At 53.2% G+C, this 13,378-nt stretch overlaps 1 protein-coding gene across 1 annotated transcript in view; it reads left to right on the forward strand.

The window, feature by feature from the left end:
- SYNJ2 (synaptojanin 2) overlaps window positions 1–13,378 on the forward strand; it is a 100,327-nt gene that overhangs the window by 36,945 nt on the left and 50,004 nt on the right. The window contains exon 3 of the mRNA XM_068984931.1: window positions 9,195–9,465. Coding sequence (XP_068841032.1) covers window positions 9,195–9,465 — 271 coding nt within the window. The remainder of the gene's footprint in view (window positions 1–9,194; window positions 9,466–13,378) is intronic.

Here is a 13,378-nt window from a genome sequence, read left to right on the forward strand (position 1 = left end):
CATTTTTTTATATTATAACATCTGGGTGTTTCAGATATGTTACAGTTGTTGGCATTTTACAATTATGATTGGCAGTATTTTTCTTGTGTGTAAATTAATGGTCCTTTTTGCATCGGTGACTTGCTGGTGGCAAGTGGGTTTTTAAAAAATTTAAATGTATTTATTTTTAATTGGAGGATAATTGCTTTGCAATGTTGTGTTGGTTTCTGCCATATAGCAACGTGAATCAGCCGTGGGTATACATATGCCCCCTCCCTCTTGAACCTATGAAAGTGAAAGTTGCTCAGTCGTGTTCAACCCTTTGCGACCCCGTGGACTTTACAGTCCATGGAATTCTCCAGGCCAGAATACTGGAGTGGGTAGCCTTTCCCTTCTCCAGGAGATCTTCGCAACCCAGGGATTGAACCCAGGTCTCCTGCATTGCAGGCAGATTCTTTACCAGCTGAGCCACAAGGGAAGCCCCTTGAACCTATGACTAGGTTTTAAACTCCTTTTTTATGGCATCAGGGCCTGCCTTCACCGGCTAGGCTGTTCTGTCCTGAAAGGGGCAGGAAGGCTGAGGTTCCAAGACCAGGGAAGTGGTACCTTGCTTGTATCCCAGGGGAAAGCTTGTCTTCCTGGGCTGAGATTGGAGATCAGCTCTAGGAAGCTGGTCCTGACAGGGAAGGCTGGCGGCCCCCACAGACAGTGTCTGTGAGCCAGGCTGTCTGTGGGTGCCAGCTATGGCAGGCTCATCCCAGGGCAGGGAGTGGAGAGAGGTGACCAGCTCATAGTGCTGCCCCAGACAAGGCCATCCTCCCTGCCTGCGGCACCCCCACCCGCCTGCTCCTCCCCGCAAGTGGGGAGCGAGCACAGCCCCTGGTCCCTGGCCATGTCTGGTGTCCTCTGAACACCCCAGCCCTGCCTGGCTGTGTCACCCTCCAGGGGGCCCTGTGGAGGCTCCCTGAGTGTGGTGAGAGTGTGTTTGACTTGGAACGTGAGGCCTTTCTCAACACATTTATGAAAGTGCCCAGGGTATCTGAAGGATGCGGGCTTCCCTGGTGGCTCAGTGGTAAAGAACCCACCTATCAATGCAGGAGACTCGGGTTCCATCCCTGGGTCTGGAAGATGCCCTGGAGGAGAACATGGCAACCCACTCCAGTAATCCTGCCTGGGGAATCCCATGGACAGAGGAGCCTGGCGGGCTACAGTCCATGGCGTCACAAAACAGTCGGTCAGACACGACTGAGCGACTGAACAACAGTCTGAAGGATGGAAGGACTGGGCCTTGTCATTGAGTTTTTCCAGTTCTCTTGGGTTATGCTGAGGAATGTTTGGCTTGAACTTGATCTTCTTTCCCATCTGCAAGTCCCTATCCCAGAACTATGATGTGTTGTGTTTTCTTCCCCATCTGTTGAGTGTGCTGGCAGTACAGTGAAACTCCAGCTTTCATCTGCCACCAGGATGACCAGCCCGAGTAGGAGGTGGGCCCCCTTTTGACTCTTTTGTCTCTGTACAGAGAGACTTCCGCTCAGGTTCTTAATTAACTTGGGGAAGTTGTTCTCTTTCAGTCTACCTCAGTGAACACAGCCTTTTATGTTAGAAATTAAGAAATGTTCAGAAGCTTGTAGATTTCCATGGAGAGCTCAGAGTCCCTCCTTCCTCTCTGAAATGCTAGCAGGAAGGGGTTGGAGTCCCCATGATAAGCCCTGGAGTTGGGCTTCCTGTTGTTGTTCAGCCACTCAGTCATGTCCGACTCTTTGTGACCCCATGGACTGCAACACACCAGGCTTCCCTGTCATTCACCATCTCCCAGAGCTTGCTCAAACTCATGTCCATTGAGTCGGTGATGCCATCCAACCATCTCATCCTCTGTCGCGCCTTTCTCCTCTTGTCTTCAATCTTTCCCACCATCAGGGTCTTTTCCAATGAGTCGGCTCTTTGCATCAGATGGCCAAAGTATTGGAGCTTCAGCGTCAGTCCTTCCAATGAATATAGGAAGGTCCATATAGTCAGAGCTGTGGTCTTTCCAGTAGTCATGTATGGATATGAGAGTTGGGCTTCCTGACACATACACAATACAAGGCATAGAAAGTGAGACTATTGCTATAGAAAGAATTTATCCCAATGATTATAGGGATTTAACTCCCTTTTCCCCTAAGCTCTCAAGGCCTCCCTGTTTCATAGCCTTGGAGGTTGAATACATTGAGGTCTCTGTTGAACTGTGTTTCCTGGAGTTGGGCAGTGCACAGCCTGTAAAGCTGTACTTGACAGTCCTGTAAGCCTTCCACCAGACAGCCCTCCTCGAGTCTAATTTCAGCTTCTCGACAGACTGACCTTCTTAGTTCATTCAATATCTCGAGGGCTGTTTTCACATCTCTAAAAGCAGGAAAACTGCCTCATCTCTATCTTACATAGTTCTGAAGATTTTTATTAATACATGAGAAAATGAACATGGACTGAACTTGGGTACTGAGTGGGTGCGAAGGGCTGTCCTGCAGGGGGTCTCTCAGGGAGAACTAGGCGTGGGGCCCAGGCTGAGCGCCTTTGGGTCCGTGACTCCTGGTGGTAGTCAGCCACGGCTGACTTCTCTGGGCAGTCACTGCAGGATGGACCGCCTCTGGAGGGGGACCTTTGACAGTCTTTAGGACTCCTTTGAGATTTGGAAAATGCAGTATTCTCTAGCAAGTCTTGAAATGGCCATCAGTCTTAGTGATTTAACTCTTATACCCAGTGGTGGGCCGGTCATTACCGGCTCTCTGGTGGGGGATCCCTGACAGTCTGTGTTTGTCAGTTTCCGTCGTGTAAGTGTATCCAGCATGGGTGGTTTCAGGCCAGGATGGAATTGGGATGCGCTGTGCTCAGCCGGCTCCCGGAAGCTGGTGAAATTAGCCAGCACACCGCTGCCTTCACTGCGCTCGTGTTCTCGGCAGGGAGGGGACAGATACCTGGTGGATCCAGGTATTCAGGATTCTGAGCTCGCTGGGGTGGGGGCAGGCGGCTCGGGCTCCTCCGGCCACAGCTGCCGACTTCACAGGTGGGGAAGCGTCGGCTCCCAGGTCCTCTGTTCACAGATCTGAGAGGATCCCAGATCGGCAGTCAAGAGGCGGGGTTGGTGTGTAGGCACCCAGGGTTGAGATCCCTTGTACCTGGCTGGGGAGAGAACTCCTAGGCTGAGCAAACAAATTCCAACGCAGAACACACCCGGCACCGACTCTGAATGAACCATTGTGTGTGCTTGTGACTCATGGTGGCCCCAGCACCCGACCTGGATGACAAGTGGCCACGGCTGGATGAAACTCGGGACCTGTCCCTGCAGGGCTTGGAGTTTCTCCCAGACAGCTCTGACTTGGAGCTGGGCTTTGAAGACGGCTCTCTTGAGAGAGAGGATTTCTAAATTGAGGTTTTGGAGGTTTTTACAAATTGTGATGAAATATACATAAGATAGGGCTTCCCAGGTGGCTCAGATGGTAAAAAAATCTGCCTGCAATGCAGGAGACCCAGGTTCAATCTCTGGGCTAGGAAGATCCCCTGGAGAAGGGAATGGCAGCCCACTCCAGTGGGATTCTCTTGCCTGGAGAACCCCACGGACAGAGGAGCCTGATGGGTTACAGCCCATGGGATTGCAAAGAGTTGGACGTGACTGAGCAACTAACATATATAAGATTAAAAAATTTACCCTTTTTAAAAACTACTTATTTATCTATTTGGCTGCTCCTGGTCTTAGTTATGGCATGCGAGATCTTTGATTTTGGTTGTGGCTTACAGGATCTTTGGTTGTGATCCTGCAATCAGATCCTGTGAGATCTGATTCCTTGACCAGGGATTGAGTCCAGGCCTCCTGCACTGGGAGCGTGGCATCTTAGCCACTGGACCACCAGTGAAAGTGAAAGTCACTCAGTCATGTCCAGCTCTTTCCAACCCCGTGGACTATATACAGTCCATGGAATTTTCCAGGCCAGAATAGTGGAACAGGTAGCCGTTCCCTTCTCCAGGGGATCTTCCCAACCCAGGGGTCAAACTCAGGTCTCCCACATTGCAGGCACATTCTTTACTAGCGGAGCCACAAGGGAGGTCCCTAAAAGTTACCATTTTAACCATTTAAGCATTACACGTCAGTGACATGAAGGCCATTCACGTTCTTGAGCAGCTATCACCACTGTCCTTCTCTAGAACATTTTTCATCGTCTCAAACTGAAATCCCATCCCAGTTAACCTGTATATATAATGTGCTCAGTCATGTCCGACTCTTTTGAGACCCCATGGACTGTAGCCCACCAGGCCCCTCTCTCCATGGAATTTTCCAGGCAAGAATACTGGAGCAGGCTTGCCATTTCCCACTCCAGGGGATCTTCCGGACCCAGGGATCGAACCCTTGTATCTCCTGCATTGGCAGGTGGATTCTTTACTCCTTGAGCCACCTGGGAAGCCCATATTTATATTGAGGTAGTTGCAATCCACTGCCCCACCCTGCTTACCCAGGCTGCCTCTGTGTGCGGGTATGGCCTTCCCAGTTCTGGCATAGACGTCTTTGACCCATTTTTTGCCCTCGCCACGACTTCACCTGACTCTGGCCAGTATCCTCTGACCCAGGCATGGTCTTGCTGCGGCTGGAGCCCTGCAACCAGAGAGTCGGAGCTGAAGGGATGGGGAGCCGGTCTGGTGCCCAGAGACGGCCTGAGGCTTGCCTGTTGAAAGCCTGAGGCAGGCTGTTCAAAGGCGTGTGCAGCCCTATCTTCTCAGGCCAAGGCGAGCCTGACTTTTGTCTTTGTCTTGCTTCAACATCCTATCTGGTTTCAAGGCCCCAGACTCAGCCTTGACTGATGACGTCTAAGACCCCCAACCCCCAAGCGGGCCCCCCCCCTTCACCAAGGCCCATTTCACTTCTGGGCTGTGAGAAAATTGATCCTGAGTTACTGAAAACACAGCTGGGATCCCGTGCTCAAGGTGACCTCAGAGGGGATTTCTCCCTCGCCTGGGGCAGTTGAGTCCTGCCAGCCTGTTTTACCCCTGGAGACACCTTCTGTGTGGGCTCACGGGCCGACAGCATCCTGACAGCCCTGCTCTCTACTCCCCACCTCCTGCAGCGCGTGAGAGCCAGGGGGCTCTTACACAGATGGGGGGACATGGTGATACCAGGACTGACTGACCCCTGCCAGGCTGAGAGGCCATTTTCTTGGGGTCACGGAGACTGTGAGCATGGACGTGGTTAGATCTGAGGAAAACAACTTCTGCTCCTCAGCGCCTCCCAGTCCTCAGTTTGCCTAAGAATGTCCTGGGATGTGGAGCTAGCTTCTCACCCTCCCTGTTGCATCCATAACCACCCTTCTGCTGTCTTATTTCACACAGCATCTCACCATGCTGTGTTGTTCCAGACGTAAATGCCTCTAGGTTGCCAAACAAAGGGACAGTTCAGAATATTGTCAGCAGTTGAGCAAGTCAGTCACCTCAATGACTAGGTGACAGATTTGTTGACAAGTCAGATGACAGTCAATTGTTTTCTTTCCACAAAATAGAAGTAGTAAGTGGGGTGTCAGCTGACAGCATTAACAGTGCTTGTGTCAACAATTCATTGTGATTTCTTTTTTTCTTAACATGTAACTCAGAAGGACTTTGAAGAATTGAGTGACGTTTCTCTAATGAAGCCCTTTCTGTTCCCATCTGTTTATCAATGCGAACAAGGTTCCTCAGCATTTACATCTATAAAAATGAAAAATAGAACCAGAATTGGAATCTAGTTTCATCCCACCAATAAATATGTGCCCATGAACGAGAAATACCATTCATCTCATTAAGAAAAGCCTTTCCAGCAAATCTTCACTTTTTATGTTAAACAGTTGTTTAACAAAAATGTTTTGTTTACACTGTTTGACCAATCTCTACTAAAAATCATTGTAGGGATAACTCAAGCCCAAAGAAAAACTTTTTAAAGACTCGGAACTTTAGGATCAAAGTGCTATACAATATGATCGAGTGAAGCACAGAATGTAACGTTAGGATGAAATTCCGTGTGGAAAGTGGACGGCAAATAGGAGTAAAAATCCCATCTGTTCAAGAAAATCTTGTTCATGATTCCTTAAAAAAAAATAGATGATGATGAATATAAATCACCACCTGGATTCCTCTGGATGCTGGTACAGAGGCCCACAACAGTTTTATTTTTACATGTCAATATTTAGCACATGCTGGAAAATATATTACTCACAACCATTTAAACTAATGATGAAAACTTCTGGTGTCAATTTGAAAATGAGCGAGGGGAGCATTGGCCAACCACAATTCTTAGACAACAGCCGAAGTGGTTGAAGGCCACCAGCCCGCAGGGCTGGATGGAGCCTGGGCCGAGGTGAGACCCCTGTTTGCATCTTGGGTCCAACAGAGATGAGCTGTGCACTGGACAGGCAGTTCAGCTCCTCGCGGGCCAGTCCCCAAGTCTAAAACAGCGGTGCTCTTAGACAGGTTGGCTGTACTTCTGCAAGGACATGGTCAGGAGCCCCCGGCCCTGGAACCAGACTTGGCTTGAGTGACTTGCCTGGGGTGGGCTAGAAAGTGGCTTTGAATCCCAGCTCCCTGCTGTGTTGCCTTGGGCAGGCTACTCACCCTCCCTGTGCCTCCATCTCCCTGCCTGTAAAATGGGACCTCCCCGTTGGGGGTGCTGGGAGCAGGTTTGTGGAGCGCTGCCTGGCACACGGTAAGCATCCCGGAGGACTGAGTGTCACTAAAGCATCTGCTTCCAGCTTGCTCCCACGCAGCGGCTCTTTCCTGCATCTTCTCTCGAGCCCCTCGGCCCAGGACTCGGGAGCCTGCCTCCTCGGTGGTGACGGCCCTTCCCCTTGCGCTCATTTATTTCAAGAGCCTTTTCACGCCTGCTGCCGCACGCCCGCCCCGAGCCTCCCCCGGGCCGCTGCCCTGCACAGAAAGTGCCTGCTGTCTTCAGAGCAACCTGGGATTCCTGCCAGGAACTTGGTTCCCCCACGCAGAGGCTGTTGAGGAAGCGGGGCTAGAAACCCACTGCACGACGCGGGTGGAGAGGTAGAGAGGAGCATTTCCCGTTCTCCCCCGGGACCCGCCCCCTTCCGGAGTCCTGTCTCGGGGCGCACAGCCTCAACCACTGGGCTGTCCTCTGGCCCGTGCGAGGGGACGGTTCCTGAACTCCGCCTTGCCCGTGCTGAGCGCACGGGAGGAGCCAGATGAGATGCTTGCGCGCTGGTTCTAGCACAGGCCGTCAGCCCCACACAAACCCCACCTGTTTTCCAGAAACAACACCGGTTCTCCTTAAGAGACTCGGCCCCTGACCCCTGTCACTGTCCACAGCCATAACCACCTTATTCCTGCTGCTGCTAAGTCGCTTCAGTCGTGTCCGACTCTGTGCGACCCCGTAGACGGCCTTATTCTTATGCTGTTTCAAAGTGGTTTCCCCGGCTTCCCCCGTGGCTCAGTGGGGAAGAATCCGCCTGCCAGGGCAGGAGACGCAGGTTCGAGCCTTGGTCTGGGATGATCCCACAGGCCGCAGAGCAGCTAAGCCCGTGTGCTGTAACTGCTGAAGCCCACACGCCCTGGAGCCTGTGCTCTGCTGTGAGAAGCCTGCACTGCAGCAAAGATCCAACACAGCCAAAAATAAAGAAATAAAGGTTTCCTGGTCACATGACCGGAGAGGTGGTTTGTGAACCAGTATGGTCGCCTGTTTTATGTGACCTCCTCCCCTACACCCGAAGCCTGTGGGAGTGGGTGACCTATTTATTGAATGAAGGGGTCTTTAATGAAACCTGACGTTCCCTGGCCCCCAGCAGTGCTGTCTCCCTGTGAAGTGTGAGGAGTGGGGGGGATCTAGGGTGGGTGAGCAGAGAGACTGGCAGGCTTCGGGGTCTCAGCGGAGTGTCCAGAGATCTGAGAACGCTGACCACCATGGCTCCAGATGGTGACCACAGGTCATCCGGAGTAGGTCTTGATGGGAGCGAGTCCCTTAAACCTCAGTGGGACGAGGATTCTGGCTGGCTTGCCAGAATCACGCCAGTCCCTCGAGGCCAGTTACCCACCAAATTGTCTCCTGGGCCTTCTCCTGAAATAGAGGGCAGTGGGTCAGTGTGCCCACCATCTCCGCCCCCAGCGTGTCTTCGAGCACCTTTGTGTGCCTGGACCTGCTGCACTCGGGATATGGAACAGAAAACAGCCGTGGGTGGTGTGGTGGGGTCCCCAGAAGGAGGATGTCTCTCCTCCTCCGAACAGCAGGGTCTGCAGTGGTTGGGGTAGCCTTTCACGGGGAGGAGCGAGGGGGCTTGAGCCGCTGTCTCATTGGCCTATTTAGGGCGTTTTCATCAAACACTTGCTGTGTGAAGTGCTGGCTTGCCGGGATATGACAACCAGAGTCTGTCTCTAAGGAACCCCCAGTTGGCTGGAGGACACGTGCAGGGAAGGAGGCTGTTAGCTTTGTGTGTGATGAGAACTAAGAGGGAGCATCTGAGTGCTCCTCGCAGTGTCTAAGGGGCACCTGGCGGTGTCTCAGGAGAGCAGGGAAGGCTCCCTGGAGGAGGTGCTGCAGACTTGACCCCAGAAGGGTGGAGAGGAGTTCTGGGAAGGGGGTGGGGTGGGTGGAGACATCAAGGAGGCCCCAGCTTGTCTAGAGGGTGGGGGCAGGAAGGTGAGTGGGAAGGAAGGCCTTGCTGGCAGAAGTCCAGGGATGCAAGGGTGTTTTGGGGGAGCCACAGAGATGGCTCATAAGAGCGGCTGGACTCTGTGCTGCGTGGTGGGGAGAGGCAGGAAGTCGGTCTGCGATCAGGCCGCTCCATTAGTGGTGCTTGGAGGACCGAGCCCTGGGGGCCTTGGGGGTTTGTGGGGAGGGTGGATTTGAGAGGCTTGGGGTGTGGGCTGGGCAGGCTGCAGGCAGTATCTCAGGCTTGGAGGTGGGGGGAAGACCCACCTGGAACCCCTAGGCTTGTTAAGAGCAGGGTGGTGGCCCTGCCCCCGAGGCCTGGCGGGGTGGGGCTGAGAGTTCCAGTTTCTAACAGGGTCCAGGTGGCTCTCTTGCTGATGGGCCGGGCTGGGCTCTGGAACCACAGCTCCAGGCTTTGGGCTCAGGTGGCAGGCGCATCCCTCAGCTGAAGGCAGGGTGCAGGGAAGTGAGGGAGAGAATAGGAAGTCTGTCTCGTGGTTGCAGCTGTCTGTCGCCCGTGTCACTGCCTGTGATCCTCAGTCCCCGTGTCTCACTTGCCTTCCAGGTGGCACCTCCCTGAGCTTCCTGGTTCTGGTGACAGGCTGCACATCCGTGGGCAGAATCCCAGAGGCCGAGATCTACAAAATCACCGCCACCGACTTTTACCCTCTCCAGGAAGAGGCCAAGGAGGAGGACCGCCTCGCGGCCTTGCGGAAGATCCTCAACTCAGGTGTCTTCTACTTCTCCTGGCCCAACGATGGGTCTTGCTTCGACCTCACCGTCCGAGCGCAGAAGCAGGGCGACGACAGCTCCGAGTGGGGGAACTCCTTCTTCTGGTGAGGCCCTGGTCCTCTGCCCCGGCTCACACAGAGGGCAGGCTCTGATGAGCACCTGCGTCTTCTGTCTCTTAGCATCATCCCCGGGCACGTGGGTTACCTGCGGGAGCTGTGATTGGTGCCCACGCTCTCTGCACCATGAGAGGAAAACTAGCCCCCGCTGGCATCAGGGAGGGTGTTCAATGTGGTCTTATGTAGACTCCGGGAGGAAAATCTGCTCCGTAACTAAGGAGCACAAGTGCCGCCATCTGCCAGTGCTCCCTAAGCGCCTGGACTTGTGCTCAGCGCCTCCCCGGTCCCCTCAGTTCTCGTGGTGATCCTCCAGCGTACAGACGTTTGTAAAGCAGGCACTCTTCTAAGTTCTCTGTGGGTCATAACTCACATACTCCTCATAGGAAACAATGAGGTAGGGTCTGTTATTCCCATTTTACAGGTGAGACTGAGGCTTGAATGAGGCAGGGAATTTGAACCCAGGCATCCTGGCTCCAGGTCCCAGGCTGTTAATCCCACAACCAAACCTGTTGGTTTCAGTGGCAGAGCCGAGTCATCCTGCCAAGGTGATGGGCAGTAATGGGCCCCTTGGAGACCAGCGGGGCGTGGATGACCCCTAAATGTGTCAGTTGTCACCCTTTGTGGGCCCTGGGGGTTATGACCTTTGACAGGTCCTGTGGAAGACCTGGGGTGGGGCGTGGTGATTTGCATACAATGGAGCTGCTCCCTTCAGATTTACCAGGAGATTCGAGCCAGAAGCAGAAGTGATGAAAGTCTCGCTGTAGGAATTGTTCAGAGACGTCTCACAGGACGGGGTGTTCTTGGTTCCAGTGCTGGCCTTCGGGGTCTTTCCAGCCCTGAGTCAGGGCTGATGAGCCATCTTGGTGCCCTCTGTTTGTTCCTTCCTCCCTTTGCCCAGAGGAGGTCACAAGTTTCATCACCTGTTAAGTGTACTTTCCTTGGCGCTTGGGACCCCACAGGTGAGTTCCTGACTTCCACTTGGAGAAAGAGGGGTTCACAGTGTCCTTGCGTACGTGCCCATGTTCCCTGTCCCCCAGATTCCCTTAGGTTCTCTGGTTATGTGGGGTTTGGGGGGGGTAGTAGCATGCTCAGGCGTCAAGGACGTGAATCTTGTTAAAAATGCAGATTCTGATTGAGCAGGACTGAGATGGGGCCCGAGACTCTGCATTTCCAGCAAGCAGCCAACGGTGGTGCCAGGGCCGCTGGTTCAAGGACCACACTCCGGATATCAGGTCCGGCAGACGGTGTGTCTGAATCACTAGCTCCGTTTTGTGGGTGTCTGTGCTCCTGAAGGGAGCCAAGCTCAGGGACGCAGGGGCTGTGGATTATGAAGGGGTCTTTGTTAGGCCACAGGGCCGTTTTCAGCTGGTCTGCCTGATGAGCCGAGGCTGGAGGTCTCAGAAGCTGTAACAAGCCTTGAGTGCCTGGGGAATCTGTGTCACCCTTTGTACCTACTCTTCCTAGGCCTCCTTGTGCCAGCTCTGTGGTTGGAGATTTGAGGTTCACAGGGAAGAGAAAGACAAAGCAGGGAATCACCGAGTGAAGACTGAGAGGGACTTGGGAAAGGGGAGGCCCTGGGTGGACTCTGGACTGTCTCCAGTTGGCCAGGAGAAGCCACCTCTGGAGGGTGCGTGGTGTTTGGGCTCAGGGCATCCCCCGTGGAGCTGACCACAACTGAGCCAGGCCCGGCTGTGTGGTCACTGGCTTGATTGCCTGAACCCACCATTAGGGGTGCTGGGTTCAAGGTCTAAGCCCACATCTGGAGTCAGATGGGGTCAGCAGTGGACGTGGCTGGTGCATCAGAGTGAGGGTTTGGTGGGTGAAGGCATTTTTCTGGGTGGTTACTGTTCCCCACCGATAACTGCTTCCCGGTACAATCAAGTCCTGGAAGGAGATGCAAGCTCTTTTCCTTTATAGGTTTGAGTCTCTTCCTTCAAGGTTATGAGCCGTCCTCCTACAGGAGTCAGGCCAGTGTGACTACAACAGGGATTGTTTAGAGTTGTCTGTTTAGCAGAAGGTTGCTTTGACCCCTGCTGACTGATGGCAGCCATCACTGTGTGGCTGGAAGACCCTGGAACATTCTGGAGACCTTCCCTTGATACAGATTTAATACATGGATTACTAAAGTTGATTTAGTGCAGATGTGAGAGTTGGACCATAAAGAAGGCTGAGCACCAAAGAATTGATGTTTTCAAACTCTGATGCTGGAGAAGACTCTTGAGAGTCCCTTGGACAGCAAGGAGATCCAACCAGTCAATCCTAAACGAAATCAACCCTGAATATTCATTGGAAGGATTGATGCTGAAGCTGAAGCTCCAGTACTCTGGCCACCTGATGCAAAGGGCTGACTCTTTGGAAAAGACTCTGATGCTGGGAGGGATTGAGGGCAGGAGGAGAAGGGGATGACAGAGGATGAGATGGTGGATGGCATCACCAACTCGATGGACATGAGTTTGAGCAAGCTCGGGGAGATGGTGATGGGCAGGGAAGCCTGGTGTGCTGCAGTCCATGGGGTCACAAGGAGTCAGACACGACTGAGCCGCTGAACAACAGTAAAGTTGGTTCATCAGCTGAACTTCAGAGAGGGATTCAGAAGAGGAGAAGGTGTTTTTGTAAAGTTGATGCTTTGTGCTCATTGTTCTCAGGCAGCTCAGCGCCCTGGAGTGAGAGCTCAGACGTGGCCCTGCTTCCCGGGGGGCGGTGTGTCCCTTAGTGGCCATGTCAGGGAGGAGGCTGCCTGAGAGTGGGGAGTGGCTGCTCTTGCTGCTTGGAGAAGCTGCCTGGGATGTCAGAGCTCCCAGCACACTGCTCCAGAAACGAGTGCACTGCGTCTTTGATGAGGGCTCGGGGCAGGAATGGTGCTGCTGTTTTAAATACATAGCAAACTGTGATCTAGACGAGCTCGCTGCACTGTGGGGGACCCTGCCTCCCAGGGGAGCATGTTAAGTATCTCAGAACCGCACAGCTCGGGTCCCCTGGGTGAAGCGTGTAGAGTCTGGAAGCAGCCTGAGGTTCATACCACTCCAATCCCCACTTCTCAGCCATCACCTGCTCAGTAAGCTCCCGTGGGTGTCGGGGAGGCAAGTGAGACATGAGAGCCGGTGTGACTGTGAGCAGGTGTGGCTCTATAGGTAGGGCCTTCGGTGGGAGAGGCTTGGGCTGAAGAGCACAGCTTCCATGCCACGCTGCCGCTTACCTGGCTCTGTGACCTTGGGCAAACGTTTCTCCTCTGTGCCTCAGTTTCTTCATCTGTAAAATGGGGCGAATGATAATGCCTATACATAGGCTGACACAGGATGAAATGAGTCGATCCATCCCAAAGCACTTAGAATAAAGCTCAGTGCCCTTGCTAAACACTGGCTATTATCCAATGAAGATCACCATGGACGCCAGAGACCCAGAACCATCCGCTAGGTTTGGGGAGGAAGTACTGGAACTTTAAGTTTTATGTTCATCTCTTCCTTTTTATTTAATTCCCATTGCTTTGTAATGCTCTCATCGTGTTCACCTTGTGGGATCTGTATAATTTAAATAAGCATGCATATATTTAATTATTTTTATCATTTGTTATTTATCATTATTCTTTCATCATAAAACATGATTAAATTTTTACTGAAGGGATTTGTGTTCAAAAACTGCAGAAGGCAGTGGTGTAAACAGAGGCGCCGTTGTGGTTCCCTGAAAGCCCAGCGACTGGCTGACACCCACACCTGAGCACCTGGATGCCCGTCACGGCTGCTGATGCCTGGGAGCAGCCCTTTCCCGCTGCCCGCGTCCTGGGGGCCCTGCCGTTTGGGGTGCCTCTAGAGCACGTGGACATCCTTGCTGCGTGTCCCGAGTGTGGCGTTCACGGGGCGTGTGCAGTGCAAGAATACGGCCCCCAGGCGCCTCCCCTGCTTGC

The sequence above is a fragment of the Capricornis sumatraensis genome, chromosome 13 (assembly GCF_032405125.1).
Source record: "Capricornis sumatraensis isolate serow.1 chromosome 13, serow.2, whole genome shotgun sequence".
Lineage (NCBI taxonomy): Eukaryota > Metazoa > Chordata > Mammalia > Artiodactyla > Bovidae > Capricornis > Capricornis sumatraensis.